Source organism: Dasypus novemcinctus, chromosome 8 (genome assembly GCF_030445035.2).
Source record: "Dasypus novemcinctus isolate mDasNov1 chromosome 8, mDasNov1.1.hap2, whole genome shotgun sequence".
NCBI lineage: Eukaryota > Metazoa > Chordata > Mammalia > Cingulata > Dasypodidae > Dasypus > Dasypus novemcinctus.
In genome coordinates, this window is record NC_080680.1 from 40,043,240 (window position 1) to 40,068,561 (window position 25,322).

The 25,322-nt window shown below is 35.7% G+C and overlaps 1 protein-coding gene across 1 annotated transcript in view; it reads left to right on the top strand.

Annotated features, from left to right (window-relative positions):
* The window catches only part of PTAR1 (protein prenyltransferase alpha subunit repeat containing 1), an 81,173-nt gene extending 57,930 nt beyond the window's left edge, over nt 1–23,243 (top strand). Inside the window, exons 6-7 of the mRNA XM_058301689.1 lie at nt 11,790–12,094; nt 14,185–23,243. Coding sequence (XP_058157672.1) covers nt 11,790–12,094; nt 14,185–14,527 — 648 coding nt within the window. The 3' untranslated portion in view covers nt 14,528–23,243. The remainder of the gene's footprint in view (nt 1–11,789; nt 12,095–14,184) is intronic.
* The last annotated feature ends 2,079 nt before the right edge of the window (nt 23,244–25,322 follow it).

Genomic DNA, 25,322 nt, shown 5'->3' on the forward strand with positions numbered 1-25,322 from the left:
GTCAGCGGCATGGGAAGTGTGGGCGGCGCCATTCTTGGGCAGGCTGCACTTTCTTTCGCGCTGGGCGGCTCTCCTTACGGGGCGCACTCCATGCGCGTTGTGTTCCCCTATGCGGGGGACACCCCTGTGTGGCAGGGCACTCCTTGCACGCATCAGCACTGCACGTGGGCCAGCTCCACACGGGTCAAGGAGGCCCGGGGTTTGAACCACGGACCTCCCATGTGATAGACGGGTGCCCTAACCACTGGGCCAAGTCTGTTTCCCTCACTTTTCCTTTTTAAGATGTTTCTGGCTGTTCAGTTTCCCTGACCCTTCCAAATAAATTCGACAATTGTGTTTTCCGTTTAATTTTAAAATGCTAGTGGAATTTTTATAGGGATTGCATTGAAGCTGTATATCAGTTTGAGTAGAATCTTAATAATTAGTCTTCTAATCTGTGAGCATGAAATGTTCTTCCAATTATTATTTAGGTCTTTTTGTATTTTTTTTTTTTAACAATGATTTGTAGTTTTCTGACTACAAGTGCTTTACATTGTTGGTTAAGTTTATTCATGAATATTTGGGTTTTATTTTATCTGTCATATTTTCTTTTCACCACTCTTTTGACACTTTTAATTACTTTTATTGATAGAATCCTCATTTCTAGACTCTCTTCCAGGACTCTCTCCTGTCTTTTCTTTTTAGGCTGTGTCACAGCCTTTAGTGTTTCCTGCAAAGCTGGGCTCATGGTTAAAAACTCTCAGTTTCTATTTATCTGTGAATATTCCAAACTCGCCCTCATTTTTGAAAGACAGTCTTGCTGGATATAAGATTCTAGGCTGGAAGTTTTTTCCTTGTGGTATCTTAAACATATACCACTGTCTTCTTGCCTCCATGGTTTTTGATGAGAAATCAACACAATCTTATTGGGTATCCTTTATGTTATGTATTGATTTTCTCTTGCTGCTCCCGGAATTCTTTCTTTGTCTTTGGCATTTGACATTTTGATTTGTATGTGTCTCACAGTTGGTCTATTTGGATTTATTCGCATAGGAGTATGTTGTGCTTCTTGGACGTGGATATCTATGTCCTTCCATAAGGCAGGGCAATTTTCTACCATTATTTCTTCAGATATTCCTTCTGCCCATTTTCCCTTCTCTCTTCCTTTTGGGATACCCATGACACATATATTTGCATGTTTCTTGCTATCATTTAGTTCCCTGAAAACTTTTTCAATTTTTTTTCCATTCTTTTATCTGTTCTTTTTTATGTTTGCTTTCAGAGTCTATTTCTTCAAGCTTGCCAATCCTTTTAAAATCTTTTCTGCCTTTTAAAATCTGCTATTATATGATTCCAGTGTGTTTATAATTTCATTTATTGTGCCTTTCATTCCATAAGATCTACTATTTTTTAATGTATGCTTTCAAATTCTTCTTTCTGTCTTCATAATATCCTTAATCTCTTTTGCCATCTCATTGAATTTATTAAAGAGATTTGTTTGAACATCTATGATTAGTTGTCTGAACCTTTATGTCATCTGGAAGCTTATCTTGTTCTTTTCACTGGGTCATATCTTCCTGTTTCTTGGTGTTGATCATAATTTTTTGTTAGTGTCTTGGCATCTCACTTACTGGAGTATTTATTCTGGGTGCAGTTTCTCTCTTTAGTTTAGGGCTTTCTTGCCCTTTTTCCCTTGCTGGTTGTGTAGTAGAAGCCAAGGATGTAGTTGGTGTTGTAAACTAGAGGCTCAGGCTGTTCTCAGTGCCCCAGGGACTGATGAAGCTTTTCCCAACTTTTTCCTTTGCCAGGGGTAGGGACAGAGCCATAGCCGTGTATAATAATCCAAGTTGTGCAGTCCTAGGCTGTAGCTGCGTAGAGAGTGTTGAAGCTTCACGTCTCTTTTTCCCCTGCCTAGGGCAGGGATGGAGCTGCAGTGTGGGTAGCAATCTGTGCCGTACTGGTAGACTTTCAACTATTACAGTCTGTGCCAGCTAGATGTAACTGCAGTTACCAGGAGAGACTGCTGCAGGTCCTGCCAGCCTCCTCCCTGCCAGAGGTAGGGCTGAAGCCTAGGCTAGAGCTGCAATCCAATCTGGGTGAAAGAAGCTGGTCCCTACTGTCACTGTGATTTTCAGTCAGCCTCGCTTCCCCTCATGATGGGGGCAGAGTCAAAATGGCAGCTACTGGCCTCTTTCTGACTTGGACAGGTTCAAACTTTAGCTTTTCTTAGGGTTATACTTAAGTCAGCCAAATTTACTAATCAGTAGCTGAACTCAGTGGCATACTGTCTCTTCCCTCACTGTTTTGGGGAAATGGAACTTCTATTCCAGTCGCAGAATAGCTCCTGAGGCAGCTTGTGCTGCCAAAGTAGGATGATCACCAGCCTCCGCGGCATGACCTGTATTTTCCTGGAGAAGCCGGCACAGGTCCCCCCAGCTTTTTCCCTGTGGACGGTGGGGCTAGGGCTTATGCTGGAGCTGCAGTCTGATCGAGATGGAAAGGAACCCGTTCCTACCAGCACCGTGATTTCAGTCAGTCCCTCTTCCCTTTGTGCCAGGGGCAGAATTAAGCGGGCGGTTACCGGCTTCTTTCTGACTTGAACAGGTTCAAACTTTAGCTGTTCTTAGGATTATACTTTAGCCTGACGAATTTACTAATCAGTAGCTGAAGTTGGTGCCCAGCCGTCTCTTCCTCCCCCATTTTTGGGAAGTGGAGTTTCCAATTCCAGCCTTAAATAGCTCCTGAGCCAGCTCATGCCTCCAGTGGAGCATGGGCACTGGCCTCCGGGGCATGGAGTACTCTACTTATAAATCTTCTCTGCAAATGGGCAGTGTCCTCCTTACATTCTTTCAAGGTTGTTGCAGGAGACTCTTCTGGTCTCCTAGAGCCCCCAAACTTGTGCTTTAGATAGCTCTGGGTGATTACTAACTGCCCTGTAGCACGAGCTGACTCTAGGAGCTCCTTACTCTGCCACCATCTTGCTGGTTGTTGTCTTCTCAGCTCATTTTAATTCAAACAAAGGATTTACTATTTGGGCAAGTAGGCACACTTAGATGAATTAGTAGGTGTCTGGGTTTACTAGCTTGTATACACAAGCTACATTTTGTGGAAGTAGAAATTTGCTCAGTTTCCATATTGGGTGAGGTCAATAGTTGTTGTCTCTAGGTTCTTTGGATTTCAAAATGTAATGCAAAATTTAATCCAGAAACTCTCAGAATGTTTCCAAGACTTATGTTAGTTATTTTTCCTCACAAGATTTTGGGACTTCCTATATTTATTTGGTAAAAGCTATTATCACTGATGTTCCCATGAGATTGGGCTCAGTTGATGCTATAATTTTAAAAAGAAAAGTATTTCTCTATATTCTTTGCTCCAGTTACCAGATTTGGTTAATTTAATATACTAGACAGTTTATAGGCCAGTGAGTAATTCTCCTGTTAAAACTAATGATCCTTTTTTTTTTCTTTTCTTCTTTTTTTGGATCCTTCAGTCATTTCTTCCCCTACTCCTCTGTCTATAGATAAAGCCACTTGTTTAGTTGAATGAAAGCTGAGCAGTGAGATTGAAGTTTGTATGCTCGATCTCATTTTACCACTAATTGTATGACACCAGACTATTTGCCCCAAGCAGTAATTGCTGAGAAGCTTTTGAGGAGCACTGAATACTGCTAAATATTTAAATATTTGTAAAGATAGAGTAATTAAAACTGTGCTACTGGCTCAAAAATAAACACAGTAATAGAAGAAGATACAAAGCCCCGAAACAAAGCTCAGTACATAATAAATACAAATTTCATTGTTGATAAATATGGCATTTCATATAATTGAAGAAAGAATTCATTGTTCAATTTGTGGTACTGTGGAAGCAGACTTGGCCCAATGGATAGGGTGTCTGCCTACCACATGGGAGGTCCGTGTTCAAACCCCGGGCCTCCTTGACCTGTGTGGTGCTGGCCCATGTGCAGTGCTGATGTGTTTAAGGAGTGCCCTGCCACGCAAGGGTGCCCCCCCGCTTAGGGAAGCCCCACGCGCAAGGAGTGCGCCTGGTAAGGAGAGCCGCCCAGCGCGAAAGAAACTGCAGCCTGCCCAAGAATGGTGCCTCACACACTGAGAGCTGACACAACAAGATGATGCAACAAAAATAAAGAAACACAGATTCCTGGTGCCTCTGATAGAAGTGGTCACAGAAGAACACACAGCGAATGGACACAGCAGACAACTGGGTGGTTGGGGTGGGGGGGAGAAGGGAGAAAAATAAATAAACCTTAAAAAAAAAATTGTGATACTAGCTAAATTGATGCCAAACTGAACTTTACGTGAAATAAAAAGTTATATAAAGGATAAAAAGGAATTTAAAAAATCACTGTAATGCATTGAGAAAAATACTTTATATGGTAAATGGAAGCTTAGTATCTTTAATATATAAAAATCTCTTTAAACGCATGAGGAAAATAATGACTACCACAATTAGTAGGCAATTCATAAAAAGACACAGACAAATGAGAAAAAGTGTTTGGCTTTAATGATAATTAAGGAAATACAATTAAAATAAAATACAATTTTAATACAGGTTTTCATTTATTGTAAAGATTAAAGTATTGACAAGGAGCTTAAGAAATAGGCATTAACATGTACTTTCAGTAGGACTATAAATTATATAGCCTTTCTGGAGGGCACTAAAACAGTATATATCAAGAACCTTACAAAATTTTTCTCTTTGTCACAGTAAATATACTACTACAAATTTCCTCTAAAAAGTAAGAGATGCACATAAATTTGTATATAAGGATGTTCATAAATGTGTTACATATATAAGAGTGGAAACAAAATAGAATGGGTAAATTGTAAAAGTCTTTATAATGAAATATGTAAAGGTTAAAATTTGTTATAATATTTAATGACATGGGAATATGTTTATAATTTAAATGAAATAAAATCAGTACAAAAGAATATTCCAAATTTGTGTTAAAATTGAACCCTGTTCATATGCATGCATAGAAGAAAAGCAGAAAGACTGTATGCCAGAATGTTAAGTATACTGGGACAGTAGAATAACTGGTGATTTTTGTTAGCTTTTTTTATATTGTTCTGTATTTTTGAAATTGTCTATAATGACCATCTTATATCACTTTATTTATATTTTGGTGTGCAAATACCTGGTTGTTGGTTTTGTGTGTGTGTGTGTTTTAAGAAAAATAGATCACATAAAAGGTTACATTAAAACACATAAGAGATTCCCATATACCCTACTCCCTACCCCACCCCCGCTCCTCTCACATCAACATTCCCTTTCATCAGTAAGGCACATTCCTTGCATTAGTGAATGCACCCTGGAGCACTGCCACACCACATGGACCATAGTTTACATTGTAGTTCACACTCTCCCACAGTCCATCCAGTGGGTTATGGCAGGATATACAATGTCCTGGCATATGTCCCTGCAGTATCATTCAGGACAACTCCACGTCCCAAAAATGTCCCATATCACACCTCTTCCTCCTCCCTGCCTTCAGCAACTCCCATGGCCACCATCTCCATATCATTTCTTCTATTGCTAGAGCCATAACAGTTCTATAGTAGAATACCAGGAAGTCCACTCCAATACATACTATATTCCTCCATCCTGTAGACCCTGGGATGGTAATGTCCACTCCACCTCTAAATTGAGAAGGGGCGTAGATCCCACGTGACTGATGGATGCGATTCTCCTGCTTGCAGTTGTAGACAGTCTCAGTTCCCTGGTGTGGTGGTTGACCATTTTCACCTCCCTGTCAGCTGACCTGGGTAAGTCCAACAAACTGAAGAATAGGTGTTGCAACTCTGCTGAGGCTCAGGACCCAGCTGGCACATGGACAGTCCAGAGATTCAAGTCTCCTGATCACACACAAACCTCTGTGCCAATCACAGGTTCAGTAAAGTGACAGAAGAGGCATGTATAGAGAGGTCACATCTGAGTCCAACTCCATCACAGTCAGGAGCACGAATTCCAGGGTAGGGCCCACTGGCAAGGCAATGAGCTCCAGAGCCATCTGTCATGACTGTAGAACCTGTGTGTCTCTGTAACCCTCAGGAGCACAAGTACCTGGGGTTGTATCTACTTTGGCTGTCTCTGGGATCCTGCTGAGATGTGCATAAACGTGACCCTCTGATGACCTCCTGTCTCATTTTGAAGTCTCTTAGCCATATAAACTCTTTGTCTTTACCATTTCCTCCTTTTATTCAAGGTCTTTTTCTAGTTGCATCAGCACCTGGTGTTGGTAGTAATCCCTCAGTGCCAGGAGGCTCATCCCTGGGAATCATGTCCCATGCTGGGGGAAAGATAATGCACTTACCTGTTAAGTTTGGCTTAGAGAGTGGCCACATTTGAGCAACATGGAGGCTCTCAGGAAGGTAACTCTTAGGCACCCTGCAGCTCTAGGCCTAGTTGAAATTTCAAGCACATAGGCTCATAAGCATAGTTGTCAGTATCAAGGGCCCATCATTGGACCATCCTTCACTGGTCTTTGCCCTTGTACTTGGGGGATTATTGCTGTTCCATTGGGGAATGTGACAGAGCTCCCCCAGATGGAAACTCAGCACTCCCTCAGTTGTCATGTATAACTCTATCACTATGAAAATACCCAGTGAACATCTGAACTTATCTCTATGCCCTAATGCATGCCCTGGAGAACTCCCACCCATGCATCCCCAATCAATGACACCCCACACCAGTGCTCCTACTCTGCCATAGTTGAACACCTCTGTGATCCAAAACTTAATAAAAAATGAAGCCTAATATATTGCCAAATTCAATTAGTAGGAAAATGTAATAGCATTGATAGGTGATAGGTTTAAAGATTAGAATAGAATGCATAATAATTTAGACAAACTAAAAAATAAATTGGTGTATTAAAAAATGAAAAGTATCATAAAACTTTGTTTTTGATGTTTTGCCTTTCATCACAGTAATAGTTGTTGCCCTGCATGTACGGTGGCAAGGCAGTTTCTTCCATTCCTTCCTCAGTGTCTGCATCCCTTTTTTTTTTTTTTTTTAATTTTTAATTTTTAATTTTGTCCTCTAAAAAGTTTTAGATCACAGTAAAGTCACATATGCAGTATAGGGGACTCCCATATACCCAACATCAAAGCCTTTTCCCCCTTCCCCAACAATGAATTTTTTACATGTGGATATTATATTTGCAACAGCTGATGTACAGATATTGAAATATAGCTACTAACTGTGGTTCCATTATGGGTTACGTTATGGTTTATATTTTAGACTATGCTTTTCTAAATTTTTGGTTATATTATGGTTTACATTTTACACTATACACTTTTATAAAATTTTTTGTATCATTTTTAAAATCAGAAGAACACTAAATGTCATTTTAAAAAATGTAGAGGTGATGATGGTGTGTGCATAAGAATGTCCTTTTTAGTAGTCTTTCATTTGAAAGCTGTTATTCCTCTTTTTCATGGTCCTGTTTTTATAGTTTTCTTGTGGTTTATTTATTCAGTCACTCATTCATTAATTATATGGAAGTTGGAAAGAAATATTAACATTGACGGTATGTCATATAAAATTCACTCGTACCTTAATGTTTAAGCCACATCTTCACTTAAGACCACTTTAAAGTAATTGCTGTCTTTTTTTTTTTTTTAAATCATTGTCCACATCTATATATCTATTTATTCCAGTAAAGAAATGCCCTGAACTGGTTATAGTTTCTGGTTTAATAAGCATCTTTACATCCTAGGAGGGAAATGTAGTAGATTTTTCTCTTAATATTTAAAAGTCTGAGTTTTGTGTTTTTTTCCAGTTTTTAAATTTTTTATTAGAAAGTGTAGGTATATAGAAAAATCATGCATAAAATACAGAGTTCCCATATACCACCCTATTATTAGCACTTTGCATTGTTAAAATTGATGAAAGCGTATTTTTGTAATTGTACTGTTAACTCTAGTTCATGGTTTAACTTTAGGGTTCACTGTGTAGTGCAGTTTCATGGATTTACAAAAACATTAATCCTATTACTGTATATACAATCTAACATTTCCCCTCTGAACTACATTCAGATATATATTTCAGTGGTGCTAATTATGTTCATAGTGTTGTGCTACCATCACTGACATCCATTACTAAAACTTTTCCATTAACCCAATTAGAAATTCTTAACAATTTAAGCATTAGTTTCCCATTCCCTACTCCCACCCAGTCCACTGGTAACTTACATACAGTCTAGATTCTGACTCTATAAGGTACTTGTTTTAATTATTTCATATCATTGATATTATATAATATTTATTCTTTCGTATCTAGCTTATTTCAGTCAACATGATATCTTAAAGGTTTATCCTTGTGTTGCATGTATCAGAACTTTATTCCATTTTTATGACTGAATAATGTTCCATTTATGTGTCTATCACATTTTAATTATCCGTTCATTAGTTGATGGACACTTGGGGTTGCTTCCATCCTTTGGCAGTTATGACTAATGTCGCTGTGAACATCAGTATGAAAATATCTGTTCAAGTCCCTGTTATCATTTCTGTTGGTTATATACCTAGAAGTGGGATTGTCTGGTCATAGGTAATTCTGTATTTTCTGAGGAACCTCCAAATTGTCTTCCACAGCAGTGGCACCATTTTACATTCCCACCAATAATGAATGAGCGCTCCTGTTTCTCCTTCCCTCTAACACTTGTGATTTTCTGTTGTTTGTTTTTTTTTTAATAGTAACCATTCTTGTGGGTGTGAAATTATATCTTACTGTGGTTTTGATTTCCGTTTCCCTATTGAGCATCTTTTCATGTACTTTTTGGCCATTTCTTCTTTGCAGAAATGTCTGTTCAAGTTTTTTGCACATTTTAAATTGGATTGTTTGTCTTTTTGTTGTGAGAATATTTTTAAGAAATCAAATTGATTTTGTTGAAAAAATTTTCATATATCTAAAAGTTTTTCATGTTATGTAAGTTTCTTTTAAGCAAATAGAACACTCTCTCCAAACTGTATTAAGAAGCCATACCAAAATTTTAAACATTGCTGTATTTTACCATACATGTCCTTCAGGTTAATTCCTCAAAAATATTAAAACCTTAAGATGTGATTTTTTTTTTCCAGGTGCAGGTTCATCTGGTACTGTTCTGTTTGTTTTTCTGGTTTTTGTTTTTTTTAAAATTAAAGGTAATATATTTTTTAACTTTTTTTAAACAGAAGTTTTTTTTAGGTTTTAAAAAAATTTTGTTTATTCTTAAAGATACTTAGATTACACAAGTGTTACATAAAGAAAAAATAAAGGATTCCCATATGCCCCACTCCCCACACCTCCCACACCTCCCACGTTTTCTCACATTAGTAACATCCTCCATTAATGAGGTACATTCATTGCAATTGATGGACACATTTTGGAGCATTGTCACTAAGCATGGTTTAAAGTTTACATTGTAGTTCACACTCTCCCACCTATTTCTGTAGGTTATGGCAAGATATATAATGGCCTGCATTTGTTGTAGCGATGTCATTCAGACCAATTCCCAAGTCCCAAAAGTGCCCCTGTGTTATACGTTTTTCCCTCTCCCTGCCCTCAGAACCTCCAGTGGCCACTGCCCCCCCCCAATCAATGATATAATTTCTTCCATTGCTAGAATCGCAATAAGTCTATAGTAGAATACCCATTTGGTACTGTTTTGCTCACCTTTTAAATCAAGTCAACAGTCTTGTTTTCCATTTCTCAGAGATTCACCAGCTATAGCTTCTGTTTGTAAGTTTATGTGTCTATGAATAAACTCATTAGAATTTAGAGGAGACATTTAAAACATTTCACCAATATAATGTGACCATACTAGCTGGAAGTAATCTTATCCCTTTGTCTTAGTCACTTCATTCTTTAAATCATTCATTCATTCATTCATAAAATACCCATTCTGATGCTAGTGGCTATAGGAGGATGGAAGCATCAATTAGGGCTAAGTAAATATTTTAAAGAATTTGCACTTCAGCTCCTACACTCTGGTTTGTTGGACTTACCTCTCTCAGCTAACATGGAGTTGAAGAAGGTCAACCACCACACCAGGGAACCAAGAATGCCTACAACTGAAAGCAGGAGGATTGCATCCAGCATCCATGTGGAATCTAATCCCCTCTTGATATAGAGTGGAGTGGATACAACCATTCCAAGGTCCACAGGATGGAGGAATAGAGTATGGATTAGAGTGGACTTACTGATATTCTATTCATGAACTATTGTGATTAGTAATCAAAGAAAATGTAGCATTGATGTGGAGAAAGTGGCCATGGTGGCTGCTGGGGGTAGGGAATGGGAGGAAGAGTTGAGATGTGGGGGCGTTTGGGGGACTTGGAGTTGTCCTGGGTGGTGCTGCAGGGACAGTTACCGGACATTGTATGTCCTCCCATGGCCCACTGGGTGGAATGTGGGAGAGTGTGGGCTATGATGTGGACCATTGACCACGAGGTGCAGCGGTGCTCAGAGATGTATTCACCAAATGTAATGAATTGTCTCATGATGATGGAGAAGATTGTTGTTATAGGGGGGAAGAGTGAGGTGAGGAGGGTGGGGATTATATGGGGAGCTCATACTTTTTGAATGTAATATTAAAAAAATAAAGACAAAAAAAGGAATTTGCAGTTTAGTGGGGATAAAAAGTTGTACAAAATAATTCCTATAATATATGTAAGAGAACACCCAAGTACTATGAAGGGCCAGAAGAGGGAAAGATTACTTCTAGCCAGAGGGACTGTGAGTGGTAGAGAGGGAAGAGGATGTTGGTACAGGAAAAAGCATTTGACCAGGGCCTTTAATAGCAGGTAAAAGGAGTCATTTGGCATTGTACTTTCTATATTGTTCACTGTTCACAAGTGTATGTCTTTTTTTCCCTCAACTGGTCTGAAAATCCCCTGGTGGAATGTGGTGGGCCCTTGATATACCTTTTATTGATCAAAACCCATGTATGTTTGACACATTCCCAAGATACTGCCAGGTAATTTATTTTTTCATAACTGCAGCTTTTCTTTTTATTATTCCATTAGAAATGCAAACTAAAGGTTTGCAGTCTTGCTAATATAAAGATTTAAACAATTCACTACTGAATTTTATTTCATCTGTCTTAAAAAACACATTTTTCATTGATGTTAAGTGCATTTGAAATGAATAGTGAAAGTTGTGAACTCCTAAAAAGTCTTATTCATGCATGGTTTTTGTGCTGAGCCTTTAGAATTAAGTAGTGAACAAAACAGGCATGGTCCCTCTGCCCTTGGGGCACTTATAAGAAAGAACAAATTAAATTGGGTCTATTGAACAAATAATACATTAGAAATAGTAGTATTTGTTACGTATAAAATAAAATTTATATCAAAGTAAACCTGAATTTATATTTTTCCTTTCACTTTATCTTTACTTGTAAATGAACAACCTAATGTTCGTCATTATTTTAGTATTTGGCATTTCTCTATGTGTGGCAATCAAAATCTGGTTAATTAAAGTCCAGGAGAAAAATGAGAAATAAGCCCTTAAATTTTGTGCCCTTTTTTTAAAAAAAAATTTAATAGTCATAAGAGGAAACTAGCATTTATTGAGCTTCCACTAAATGATTGTGCTGGACATTGTATACAAATAATACCATTTAATGCTTAAATAACTTTAAGTAGATGACCTTACCCTCATCTTACAGAGAGGAACAAGGAGTTGAGTAATACTGGTAGGGATGGTGTCAAAACAAAAAACAAAGAACTAATCAAAAAGAAATCCCAGACATTAATGAAGAAAGCAAAACATTTGGGAATGCCTCTTTTATTTCCCTTTTCTCTTCCTTCAAGATTCTTCTTGATGAACTGTCTTCTACTAAACATTGGGCATCCATGCACGTTTCAGACCACAGTGGATTTCACTACCGCCACTTTTTGTTAAAGTCTTTGATTAACCAAACTGTGATAGACACTTCTATATTGGAACAAAACCCTTTGAGAAGCCAGCCAGCCCAAATTCTTCCTAAAGATCAAGAAGCAGCAGCATCAACAGAGGAACCAAGGATAAATCTTCCCTATCTTCTAGAAGAAGAAATTGAATTCAGCACTGATCTCATTGATACCTACCCAGGACATGAAACGCTGTGGTGTCATAGGTAAGAGAAGGGAAAACCAGTGTTCTACATGAAAGTGTGCATAAAATGAGAGCCACAAAAAGTCTTATATTTGACTTCTGTCTACTTGGATAAATATGGTCGTTAGATTGTGGAGTTTTACCCTAATGAATTAGAAGGAGTTTGTGTTTTATCATCATCAGTATTAAGTTCTTCACTCAGACCTTTGCCTGTGGCATGGCAATATTTACTCCTGACTATGCAACAGACTAATTTTCAAAATAAAATGAAAGTTTCTGAGCTCTTTCCTTGGAAATTCTTATATTCAGCATATCTTGGATGGAGCACCACCATCTGCCTTTAAAAAAATCAACCAAAAAATCCTAACATAGTTGCTCTTGATACTTTTTGTTTTGTTTTAAAGTGAAGTATAAGATAATTACTCTTTGGGAGGGGGCAGGACTAGTAGGAAGGAGTGATGAAAGAGGATTAGCAGCCTCATAACCTGAATTTTGAATACATTTGACTATAAAGTAAATTTCATGCTGAAATGAAGTCCAGGTGTGTGAATCCCTTGCTTGGAGATTTATTATTTTGGGGAGTGGGGGAGGGGAGACGGACAAGGGAATCTTCCTCCAGTTGAAGGCATTTCTGTCTTCATAAATATTGATTCTACTTCAGGCCATAGGCTTCTGTAAACAAAAGACTTGCCTGTGCTAGGCAGGAGGAAAGCCTTTTTTGAATTTGTATATTTTCAAAGTTATTGAGGATTTTCCTGTTCTTCCAGTCTAGCCTGTCTTCTAGGCTCTTTGAGGAAGATTTATTCAGCTGTTATTACACGATAAATGTATTCAAAGGATAGAAGACTACCCTTTTTGGCACATTCAAAAATATAAAATTTTCTTTTTCTCTTAAAACCAAGACTCTCTTATTCTACACATTCAAGAAAGAAGATAGATCTTAACTTGCAGGTTATAGTTTTACAAATTTTTGTTGCTATTTGTGTTGAAGCATATTAATAGCAAGATTTGGCGTTGTTTTTTTTTTAATTTATGTTTGAGAGAGAGCTAAAATAATGAAACCGAAACTTTCTTTGCTCATATAAAGGTTATTGGAATTTGGGCCTTTAGAGAAGGGGAAAGAGACAGTTGTGATGGCCTAAATATATAACATAGCGTAGTACTCCACTGTTGGCTCATTGCCCCTTTGGCAGTTCATCTGTTCTTTTAAGTTTTATCCTCTATAAAATGGGCACATTTTATATTCTACTCTAGAATATGTTTGGAAAATGAGTAGAATTATCTCTTAAGGGCTTAAAATTGTTACTGTGAAAGATGAATTATAACAGCTTACAATCTGTTGTTTGTTATATTGATATATTGATAGATATATCCCCTGTGAATAAAAATTTTTGGAGATTTGGCAAATGGATTTTTGCTTTTCCCCAGCACCATCATGTGATTTTAAGGGTAGGGGAACTGCTGCCCTTAGAGAGAAAACAGGAAATGTGTTGTTTCACAGGCTTTGCCGAGAGCCCAGCACATCCTCACTGCATGTGGATCTTTAAGGAGAATGTAGTGATGGATTCATGGGAAAGTTAAGTTGGTTTCTAGATAATAAGATCAACCGCAGCAGATCAGATCTCTTGTGCTTATTAAAGCCAGTATTGGATAGAAGCCGTGGACTAAGCCTCCAGAGGAGCGGTTGAATCCTCTTGTTTTTGAGCCACTTGTGTTTTAGGATATCAGTGAGGTTAATTTATTTTACAATTTATAGAAGAAATTGGGCTAAGACTACTATTTATTGTCTCATAGTGTAGTTACCAGAGGGTAATAACTCCAGGTCATTGTCATTTCAGTAAATGTTTATTGAAAACTTTTGGGGTAGGGTTCTTTTCATAAACAAACCAATAAGCTGGGATTTTGTTCAAATACTGGAAGACTTCGTCTCAGCCGTTTTTCCTCCTTCCACCAGATAACTTCAGTTTATAAAGGGGACAGTGAACTCACCACTGTATATTTAGAAATTATCAACTAACTTGTTTTTGTTTTTGTTTTCTTTCTGAAAAGCTTGACTTTGGGATGTGATTTTCTTTTCTCCCTTTTCTTCCTTTTCTCTTCCCTCTTTCACAGACGGCATGTCTTCTACCTTCAGCATCATTTAAATGGTAGGCTTCCTCTCAGCATGACCCAGTTGTTGCCTGCAGACAGCCCCGGGGGGGCTTTGAATGACTTGCACCTCATCCCAGCAGGCTCCCACGTGTCTCAGGCAATGGAGGTGGATGGACTGAATGACTCTAGCAAGCAAGGCTATTCCCAGGAAACCAAACGCCTGAAGCGGACCCCAGCTCCAGACTCCCTAGGCCTAGAAATGGAGCACAGGTTCATTGATCAAGTATTGTCTACTTGCCGGAACGTAGAACAAGCCAGGTTTGCCAATGCATACAGGAAATGGCTGGTTACTTTGAGCCAGTGAAAGAGGCAGATGAGTCCTGCAAGGTTCCCCATTTAGTGCAATATTACTTTCCTGTCTTTACATAGTTGCATGGACTATTTGCTACTTAATTGGCTAACATTGTTCTTCATCTTTGGGTTAAAAATCCATAGTGACTCTTTCATTTTATTTATTAAAAACTGGCATTCCTTTGGAGATAAAATAATTGTATAGTTACTTCCTGCTGAACAGTCAGTCTTAAATTTTTTCTTTTTAACTTCTCATCCTTTATATTTCCTTGTATGGGCTTCTCATTTGGGTCTCTTAATTGATTCAAACACCTCCCCGCCTCAGCACAATTGCTGCATAGGCTAATTGTTTTTAAATTAAAAACTTATATAGCAGTTCAGGTTAAGAAAATTAACATAGATGTAAATGACTTGACCTAATTGTTGTTTTGAAAAACAAATGGCTAGATGGATGGATATGTGAAAATGCAAACCACTTCTCTTTCTCTAGCATATTCTACTCATTATAGACTAACATAACCAAAGTCAGAAGTATTGAGGTTTTTCTGAAAATCATGCTTCCAATATAATCCATTTTTAAACTGGTTATTTTAAAAAAACTAATTTTAAGAGCTTGTGTGATTGCAGTACTGGAAAATTATTTTTATTACTAGTTTTGATAGATTGTTTTTACCTCACATTTGGTATATGCCAAAAACATTCATCAGTCCTTTTAAAACCAACTTTTTTTCTAAAACTTGGAATACCATTTAAGTTATTACTTTATTTTTTTCTTAAAATGTATCCATAAAACTATTCCTTTTTAAATAGTCTTTGTTATTGAGGATACATGAAAAAACTACAAAATTTTTGTGAAGTGACTAGTAGATGTTTACTGGCAAAAGCCAGGGGGAAAGAAAAGTTTTGAAGATTAGTTTATCAGTCTTCCTTTTAAAAATAAAAACAAGAACTTTGATACTGAACTTATCAGGGATGAGGTACCAAAGTATCCGTGGTATAGTTGTATCTTATCATTTCTATAACAAGGGCTGGGTTTTTTCAGGTTGATGAGGTAGAGGTGGGGATAGGGCCAGGTAATGTCTATTTTCTTAATATATTTACCTCTTTGTAAATGGCCCATGTTTTTTCTTTCCCCCATAGCTTTTTCTTTATTTTCCCTATCCCATATTTTTGTCACTTTCACCTTTGTATGTTTTTCCTTTTCTGACTTATTTCAGGGATGCATACTGAAATACTTTCCTTCCGTTCTATTTGCTTAAAAACAAACACACAAAAAAAACCCAAAACAAAACAAAAACCCACAGGAGAAATGAACAAGAGCTGCTCCTCTAAAAGTTTCCCTAAATGATGGAAGCTGTCTGTGGTCCTTTGTGTGTGCAGAATGTAATACTGGCAGAAACAAGTGTGACCTCATGCTTTGTCAGTTCTTCAGTTCTCTTTTTTACCTCCTAGGTCATCTATAGGCTGGGGAGAAATACATAGAAAAAGACAAACCTCTCCTGTCTCACTGTGGCAGGAACCCTGACTAGATGGAGATGCATTACCTTAAAGGAAAATAAATAGGTCCTTTATTTGGCAGACTGTGTAACTGAGTGAACCTTAAAAACACCAGAAGGTGTTCCCTCTTGGCAAATATTACAACTTTTTTAGCATTTAGGTGAGAAAATAATGCCGTTATGAACTGAATTCCACAGCTGTTTGTATACAAGCTATATTTTAATGAGATATTCGTGAAACAAAAACTTCAGGGTCTATTTAGACTTCTATAGTTAATTAGCTTATGATTTTCAGCTCTTTTTGGGGGGGAGGGGGAGGAAAGAGAAAAACTCAAAGAAGATATAAAAGGTTCACCCTGTCCCACTAAATACATGTTGCCAAAATCAATATTACCTTTTTCCATGCATCATTTTAAGTATCCCAACTAATAGGGTTTCTTATGCTTTGATAAGAGAGTCAAATTATAGATGATACTCTGTGAAACATCAGCTAAATTTTCATAATGCTCATGCCTTCAGTACCTTTTTATACCTTCCACACAGTATCTTGTCCATCTTTGGTATTGATTGTCTCTATGTGTTTTAAGAGTCTTAACCCATAACTTTCTGAAGCCATTTAGTCCTTTAATAAATCTTGCTCTCTTGGCTTCCTAATAAAGTGTTAAGTAGGGAATGAAAATACAAATATCCAAAAAGGATACTGCTTGGTATGTGATTTTTGTGTACTACTTTATTTATAAAATTTGCATTTATCAAATGTTCATTCACAGAAACACCTAGTATTACCCTATATGGTTGTTTTTGTTTCCTAAATGGTCAACATTTAAATTCACTAACTATAGCATGATTTTATGTCTTTGACTGAATGAGGTCATGCAATAGAAAGGATATATCTATTTTCAGGGGCTTTTTAGTCTTCACTTATATTTCTGTAAATACCTGCTTGCTAAAAAGGAGGAGATGATTTAAATTGACAAACATTTTATCATAGTTGCCCTAGGAAGAATAGTAAGTTATTGTACCATCCTAGGGGTCAAGAATAATACTGACAAACAGAAAGCAATAAGATCTGTAAATAACTCTTTCATTCTCTCTCCACTTTACCTTTTTTTTAGTATACCTATTTTGGTGTTACAGTGTACCCAAATTCAGCTGTATCCCTTTGCACATCGTAAAGACTCACTTAATATTTATTAAATTAGTGAGTGATTAACTGAAGAAGAGAAAGATTGGTCATGAATGATGGTTGAAAAGAGTAGATGATTGAGAAATTAATGGATTAGTGCACAGATTATAAATGAATGATGCATTCCAGCTCCAAGATGCTTAGAGGTAACTGTTAAATATGGAATAAATTAATTCAGTTGGGTTTTTTCCCCCATTTAATTACCTTGTTTTAACTTATTTAAATCCCAGCCAAAAAAATGCAGCTCTATGTAATTGCATTAACTGTACTTTATATTAAAAATCCATACAACTTTATGGAACTAAAGAAGTCTACTTGATTATGAGCACTGCTGTTCGTTTATGATGTCAAAGGGCAGATCTTGCCAACGAACCAGAGCCACTTTAGGCATCTGAAGAAATCCTTTGACTTCATCTACTTGTTGATCTGAGTCAGTATATGCAATAGATTTATGCTTCTCCTTTTTACCCCCCAACTTGAACTTGACCTTTTAAATATTTCTTAAACCTGTGAGTCATTTTTTTTTAAACTTAAGGATTTCATAAGTATTAATGTCCTGTTTTTCTTTTCTAGAATTTAGTATTTTATTACTTCTGTAGGCACTCTAGACCTAGACTTTCAGGCATATTTTTTATTCCTATGATACAGTTCTAATTTAAATTAAAGACTTCATTAATTTTTAATAGGGTTAAATGTATACAAGTTGTTAAAAAAAAGTCACTTGAATCTTCCGATAAGGGGCTTACTTAACACAAGATATGGAAATAAAAGTTCTTAGATTTTTATGTGGCAGTTTGTAGGAAAGCATATATGGTAGACTTTATGTCATTTAGATATGTTCAGGTCATCCTAACTCATGCTTGTGGTTCACACACAGGTGTGTGTGTAAAGAGAAAACTTTTAATATTGTTGCAAATTGTGAGTCTAGTAATTTTCTTTTATATAGCAGGGAGTGGTATCTGTAAAGGGACTAAATGCAGTTTAGGAGTGCTTCTACCACTTGCTGTACAACAATCTAATTTCTGCCTTAGTTCCCCTAAATTACAGAAGGTGATAAAAGGAAGTAATTGCTGTCTTTTTTTTTTTTTTTGCAAAAGGATGGTATAAGCTTACTGTTATATTTTTACTAGAAAATTAAATTTTAAAACTTTAAAATATTTAAAGTGAGCTATATAATTTAAGCAACATTGAATGAGTTTCTCAAATAGAACTTCTCTGCAAATCCTAGTACTTTACAGTGCTACGGCCTCCCCATGCCTGGGTATGCTCTGTATTATGCTCCTATTTGATGGAGAAGTGCTTAGAGGCATGGGGACGTTTAGGCATTCAGTGTGGTGAAGGCATTGTGTTGGAAAGATCAGACCCCACAAATTCTACTTACCATCACACAGTGTCTTTTTAAAAATAACTATGTATCATACTATGTTAACTTGAGCGCCTTTCTTCCTTAAATTTTTTGGAGCAAGATTATGTTTAAATCTAATGGTTAGGCTAAAAAAAAAAACAACAACAGGCAGAAATTGAAATAATTAGAAGTGTTATCAAACAGTTAATTATGAGATTCATTATTTTGTTTATTTCCATTGAGAGGCATGGTTCTATGGGGTATTTTGTCTTTTAATGAGATAATGATATGAACAGGTAGGGTGCTTTGGTTTTGCATTTCATTATCATTTTTTAGTGCCCTATCAAAAAGAATTAGATCTCCATGACAGCTCTTTTTGGGTTAGAGGCATCACATTTAGAGGGTGGCACATGTGTAATTCAGTATCAGCCTGAAGATTGGTCAGCCTCTGTCCAAAAGGAAAATGATGGCACTGTGCCCTAAAAAAAGCCAAGCATTTGTCCTAAATGAGTCTTTTTTCTCAGTTTCAAGACCCTCCCTCAATCACATATTCAGGCCTAAGACAAGGTAGTTGAAAGGAAGGAAAACAAGACCTTCATACCTTCAAATATTGGAGGAAATTCAGAAGTATATTGAATTGGAATTTAAAAAGTGGCATTCTATGTATTTGTGGAGAAGAAAGGGATAGGAATTCCAATTTCAAGATAGCAAATAATTTTTCATTGTAGTTTTGTAAAAATATGTAGCTAAAGGATCCAAAGTGCTTTACAGAGAACTGTTGAATACTGTATCCCTAAAGCGCTGCAATCTGTTGTACATACTAGAAACAGAAAACCAGTGTGTAACTTGGGAATCTGGAAGGGCAATACCTCAGGCTCCCAGCTTTGACTTCTCCACTCTCACTGGGCCGTGTTAACAGTGTAAACCAAATTTAACTGCTAAAAAAATACAGTAGCTTAGTCTGCTGATGAAACCTCGTGCTTCCAAGAATATTAGCTAATATATAGTTTGTGCTTTCTGGATAATCATATGGTCCACAAAGCTAACCCTGCCATTTCTTTTATGAGTCTGTTATTATTCCTCAGGGTGTAGTTGATTTAGTAAATTTAGGACTAAAATTTTATATTCAGTGGCAAAAAATAAAAGGCAAAATATGCTAAATATATTGCTAGCTTTTAAAATGCTAGTGCGGATAGTATTTTTATAAATCACTACAAGTGCAGTAGCTAGTAGAATGCCCTCTGTCTGCTTTAGCATCTTGTGGCTTCTATCTTGCCAGGGCTATTGTGAATGTTCTCCAAAACATGTCTTCTGTGGAAATGATTCTGTATTGTGTTATGTTCCTTGTTTGGTCAACTGGGTGGGGGAGATTATATTTTTGCTTTAGTTGACGTCAGCCTCAGTTTTTGAATCGTATTGAAGAAAATGAATACTGTTGATTTTTAAAACTGACAACCTATTTTGCTTTCTAAACTTTCAGTTTCCCAAGTATGTTTTATGTGCAGACCCTGGGCTTGTTCAGTACCTCCAGTAAAACCTTGTGTGTTGTAGGAATTCACCCACTCAGAATTGTTAAAGGCTAGAAAGATAAAACTACCTTCTGTCTTAGCATGTTGTCCACATACTTAATAGCTTTGGAGAAATACAGCATTTCACATAAAATAATTAGTTCAGATATGTGCAAGGCATAAATATTTACTACTACAATGTTTCCAGCAAAATTTAGCTACCTTTAGGGCATATATATTTGTGTATGTATACGTATATGTACATATACACATTTAAATGAGATTTGGAACTTTGATTTTTATAGTGTTTTACAAAGAATTTTATCCAAAGGATTTTCTTTTTCCCTGTTGTTACAGTGCTCCTATTTAAGAGTTTTCTTTATTAGACCAACTCTGCCCAGCAAAGTTGGAAACCTAACAAAAGTGCCCACGTGCCTGAATTAACTAGATATTTGCATAAACTGTTTAAGTCTTCAGTGATTTATGAATCATGGTATTCTGGCTTTTTGTCTGTACGTATAGGGAATCAGCCTTAATTTTATGTATGGCAATCTCTTTCCTCAAAGTACTATGCAGCATACTTCAGAATGTTTATAGGGTGATGGGTAATAAATTTGAGGTTTTTCAGAAGTCATAGGGATGAACAATTTCATATGTCCAAATGTTGACTCACACACAATTCTGTTAGAAATGCTCATATATTCTCCCTCACAATATCATTTTGCATTTGGAGCTGTTTTTTCTTATTGGTTAATGGATCATTGTACCCTGAGTACAATCATAGTAGCTGCTCAGTGAATACTTAGTGATTGATCTAACACCAGAGCTAACAGCTTTCAGAAAGGAGACAATTGTTATCTTTTTACTGAGGAGTATATTTGGTAGAGTAATATAATTTTGAAATTGGAAAATTATGTAATTTGACAAATTATTAGGTTTATTTAGGTTGGAGTTAGTAAAGTATAATATTTTTATGTAGAACATGGTCTGAAGGTAGGATATGTGAGAAGCTGAAGTAGTTTCTTGTGTAATACACATTAATAAATGTGATTAAATGTCTTAATAAATAAGCTGCTGAACTGTAGAAAGAACTGTTGTCTTTAGCAATCAGTTTATATATTGGTATCCAATATTATCTGGTTCAGATTCTGTTTATTTCTCTATATCTTGGTTGCCTTCCAGTGTCTGAAAGACATGGTGACACAATATGAAGTTACATTAAATAACTTCTGCTTATTTGTTTTCTCCAAACATCTATAAAATGGGGGGAGGGGGGATAGTTTTTGTGAATGATAGAGTAATTTCAGAATCTGTTAATTTGTGACTTTCAGGACATTTTTTTACAGAGTTTACTTAAAATATAAATCAGATAAAAATAGTTTTAAAAACTCTTTCCAGTCTGAGATTTGAGGAACAGTGTATGTAATTCTCAGTGTAATTAGGCACTGCTTCCTGGCAAGGTTCTCCATGACTGCGATGCTAGTTTCTGACTGAAGTGACCACTTGTCATTATTGTATTTTGGTGTGTGTTTTTCCTAGGAGAATAATGGAATACAAACGAGATTAACCGATTTTTTGAGTTGGAAAAAAGAAAAGATTAGGTATTAAAAGTATGCCAACTATTTATACCCTTTATTACAAAAGCTGAAAAAAAAAAAGGGCCGGGGGTGGGGAGAAAGGTCAGTGGTTTTTTTGATAGCTTGTAAAAGAAATTTTTTTTAAACCCAAGTGTCTTGGATAACTTGTTGCCTACTATAACATTAAGGGACTTTAAGGGTTTGTTCTCAGATGCTGTATTCTCCTATTAAAATTCACCATGTGTGTTAATTTTACCCTACTTACATTTCTTGAAGATATTTTAAATAATGGAGTGTTTAAGGAAGTTGCAGTCAATGTTGTTTTAAAATCTGTGGTGCAAGGTCAGGTTCTGGGCATTAAGGATAAGTTTGACTAACTTATTCTACTGAAGATAACTCATTATCTTCACTCTGATTGCACTGCTGTTTTTCTTCAACAATTTTTTTCCCAGTCTAGCAGTCGGCAGTGAAGTTCCTTTAGTTCTCACAGTATATTAATTGGCATTTTTAAAGGAGTAAATATTTTGTGACTTCCTTTTACTTTCAAAATGTATGGCTGACAGAGGATGAAAATCAGTTTTGAAATAAGGTATGTGCAGAGCATGCTTACGGTGTTCGGAGGGTTAGTACTTCACAGTGCTTAAAGTTAATGCTAAATTCTAAAGCTAATATATAATGACCGTAGTTTATTAGCAGCACTGTCCAATATAAATATAATATGAGCCACATAATATAGTTTTTAATTTTTTAGTAGCCATGTTGGAAAAAAATAAAAGAAACAAGTGAAATTAACTTTAATAATTTATTTTATTTAATCCAATATATTCAAAAAGTTATTTCAACATTGTAATCAACATAGAGGTTATTATCTTACACTTTTTTCCATACTGAGTCTTCAAAATACAGTTTGTATTTTGTACTTACGACACATCTCAATTCTGACTAGCCACATTTCAAGACCTTAATAACACTTGACTGTACTATTGGACAGTGCAGATTCATAAGGTACAAACTATGATTTTTTTAAAAATTGGGAGCTGGTAAGATAAAAATGAAATTATAGTACTTTAAAACTACCTAGAATATTTGGATAAGTGTCTAATAGGATCATCCACTTCTAGTTTTCCTTTGTCTTCATTTTAAGTTTGCTCTAGAACTTGTTTTAGTTTGCCAAGCATTAGAGGAGGAAATTTCATGCCATGTAAAATACCATAATAATGCTGATTATAACAATAACATTTTAAAAATTGTGTTCACTAAATTCTGTCCTGTTTCTTCAAAATAATAGCTTAAATTGCATGTTAATTGTATATATGTACCTATTTTGTTTTATATTATTCTTATAATACAATGATGTATATTAACAAGCAGCCCTAGAATTCTAATTTTCCTATGCAGCTGTCTTCCAGTACTTACTGGTACATTTACTAAGTTGTGATAAGTAGCAGAAAGTAGAATGAACCATTCTTTTCCATTAGGTTTGTTCTTTTTATCATGTGACAATGTAACAAGCCAGTTATAAATTATTGTATTTCTGTAGTATATGGAAAATTAGTGTTTATGTCTTACCTTTGCTGAATATTTGCAATTTCTAAGTAAACTTTTCATCTCCTAAAATGAGTGTTAAGTGTGATTTTTTTTTTCTTATGTATTCTTGTAAACTTAGCTCTAGTCTCCCAAGTTGTCCAGTTTAATTGCTGTAATGGTGGTAAGGGTTGGAGGTGAAAAGTATATAAGTGAAACAAGTAATTTGATTACCTATATTTGTATACAGAATAAAAAGTCATTGTTCTAGAACAAAGAAGAATTATCTTATAAATGATCATCAAAAACAGTAGTCTTTAAAGTATATTATCAGTGACTAATTGACTTGTGAAAGTCATTGAATAGATATGCTTTTTCCTATGTATTTCAAATATTAGTTATTTTAGTGTTATATCCCTTGTTTTCTCAATCAGGAGTTTTATGTATGAATGTAAAAAGCCTGAGTTATTTAAACAATTTAGTAGAATAGATAGATTCTGAAAGGTATTTGATGAGTGGATACTTTTATTACTCACATTTTAAATATTTCATAATAGTATTTTCTGGGAGAGGTCTTTATTATTTTGTCCCTTGTCTGTACAGGATTAAAATGTAAATAATGCGCTACTATTACCTATGTCTATTTTTGGTAGGAAACAGGAAATAGATTTTCTTTTGCACTATGCTAAAGTACCACAAACAATGTTTAACACCATAGTGTGTTTTTTGTTCTGATATATCAGGGAAGGGAATTTATTTAACTTACTAAAGACAGTTTTGATTTGTGTGATTGAACAAATTATATAAGAAGCTTGGCAATAGTTGATATTAGCAAAGTGCTTCACTGGGTAATTGCTTAATAGGATGATTCTTGAAACCAAAGATGAACAGAAATAGCAGATGCAGGATGATATACTAGCCAATTAAGTTCATTAATATGATAAATGTTACATCTTTGGCTACATTGAGCAAATTTCACCATTTTCCTCAAATTGGAAGCTGAAATGTTTGCTTTTGGTACTCTTCTATTTCAAAAAGAAGAAAGAAAAAGGTAAAAGAAATTTAAATACCATATATCTTGTCTGTTAGAAACTCACTCAATAATGGCCAGAATGGTTGTCAACTTTATAGTAACAAGTTAGAGGGTGCCATATTCTTATGAGAAATAAGAAGTAGAAGTAATCTGATTCTGTTATCCCATCTTAATGATATAAACAACAAAAAGAATAATACTTCTGAATTTACTGTGTTAGCATTGGAATCCTCTGGTGATTTACAGATTCCTTTTATCTTGTATTCAATTCCTCATGTATCTCTCACAGTAAGTTCAAGGTCAGCGAAAGGACTGCTTTCTGAGTATGAGAGGTAAGTGTGCCTTCCCTCATGTTATTTTTGCATTCTTATTTTCTTAAATTACTAGTGATAGTGATCTCAACAGACATGTTGAGAGAATACCGGAAGGTTTGTGAATAAGTAGAGTTGGTGCAGTACCAGTCACCTCACCTTTTTTATTTCCAAGAAATTGTTATAGATTTCTTTCTTACCATCTACTATCGTCCTGTGGAACAAAATGATTACATGAAATTGGGTCAGAATAAATTTTGAATAATGGGGTGTAAAGCAGTATTTAAAGTCAGATTCTAATTTTAGTTTTAAAATTATTTTCTATTAAAGGCAAGACCAGCCCCCCTACTGAATGTACCTAAATATGGAAAAGCACTAAAAAATTCTTATAAACAGGATTACCTAATCTTCAGAACACCAGCAGGAAAAGAAAAAAGTCTTAAAAGTAGCCAGAGATGAAAGATACTGACTTCTCAATAGCAATATTGGAAGTCAGAATATAGTATGAATAAGTTCAGTTTCCTGGAATTTTGTAACTGCCAATGTAGAATTTTAATATGGAAAATATTTTTTTTGAAGAATAAAATGAACACATATATACAAGATTACATTCCCATAAAGTATAAAAAATACTTGGTAGAACTTAGTAGTTGAATCTAGTGGGAAATGAATGGAACCTTGATCAAGGATGGGAACAAGGTGAACTTCTGGAATACTGACAGTATTCTGTTTCTCATGTACTCTACTAATTTTATCTTCAAAATAAAAACATTGAAAAATTAGGGTATGAAGAAGTTAATTTTAAAAAATTAGTGAAGGTACAATATT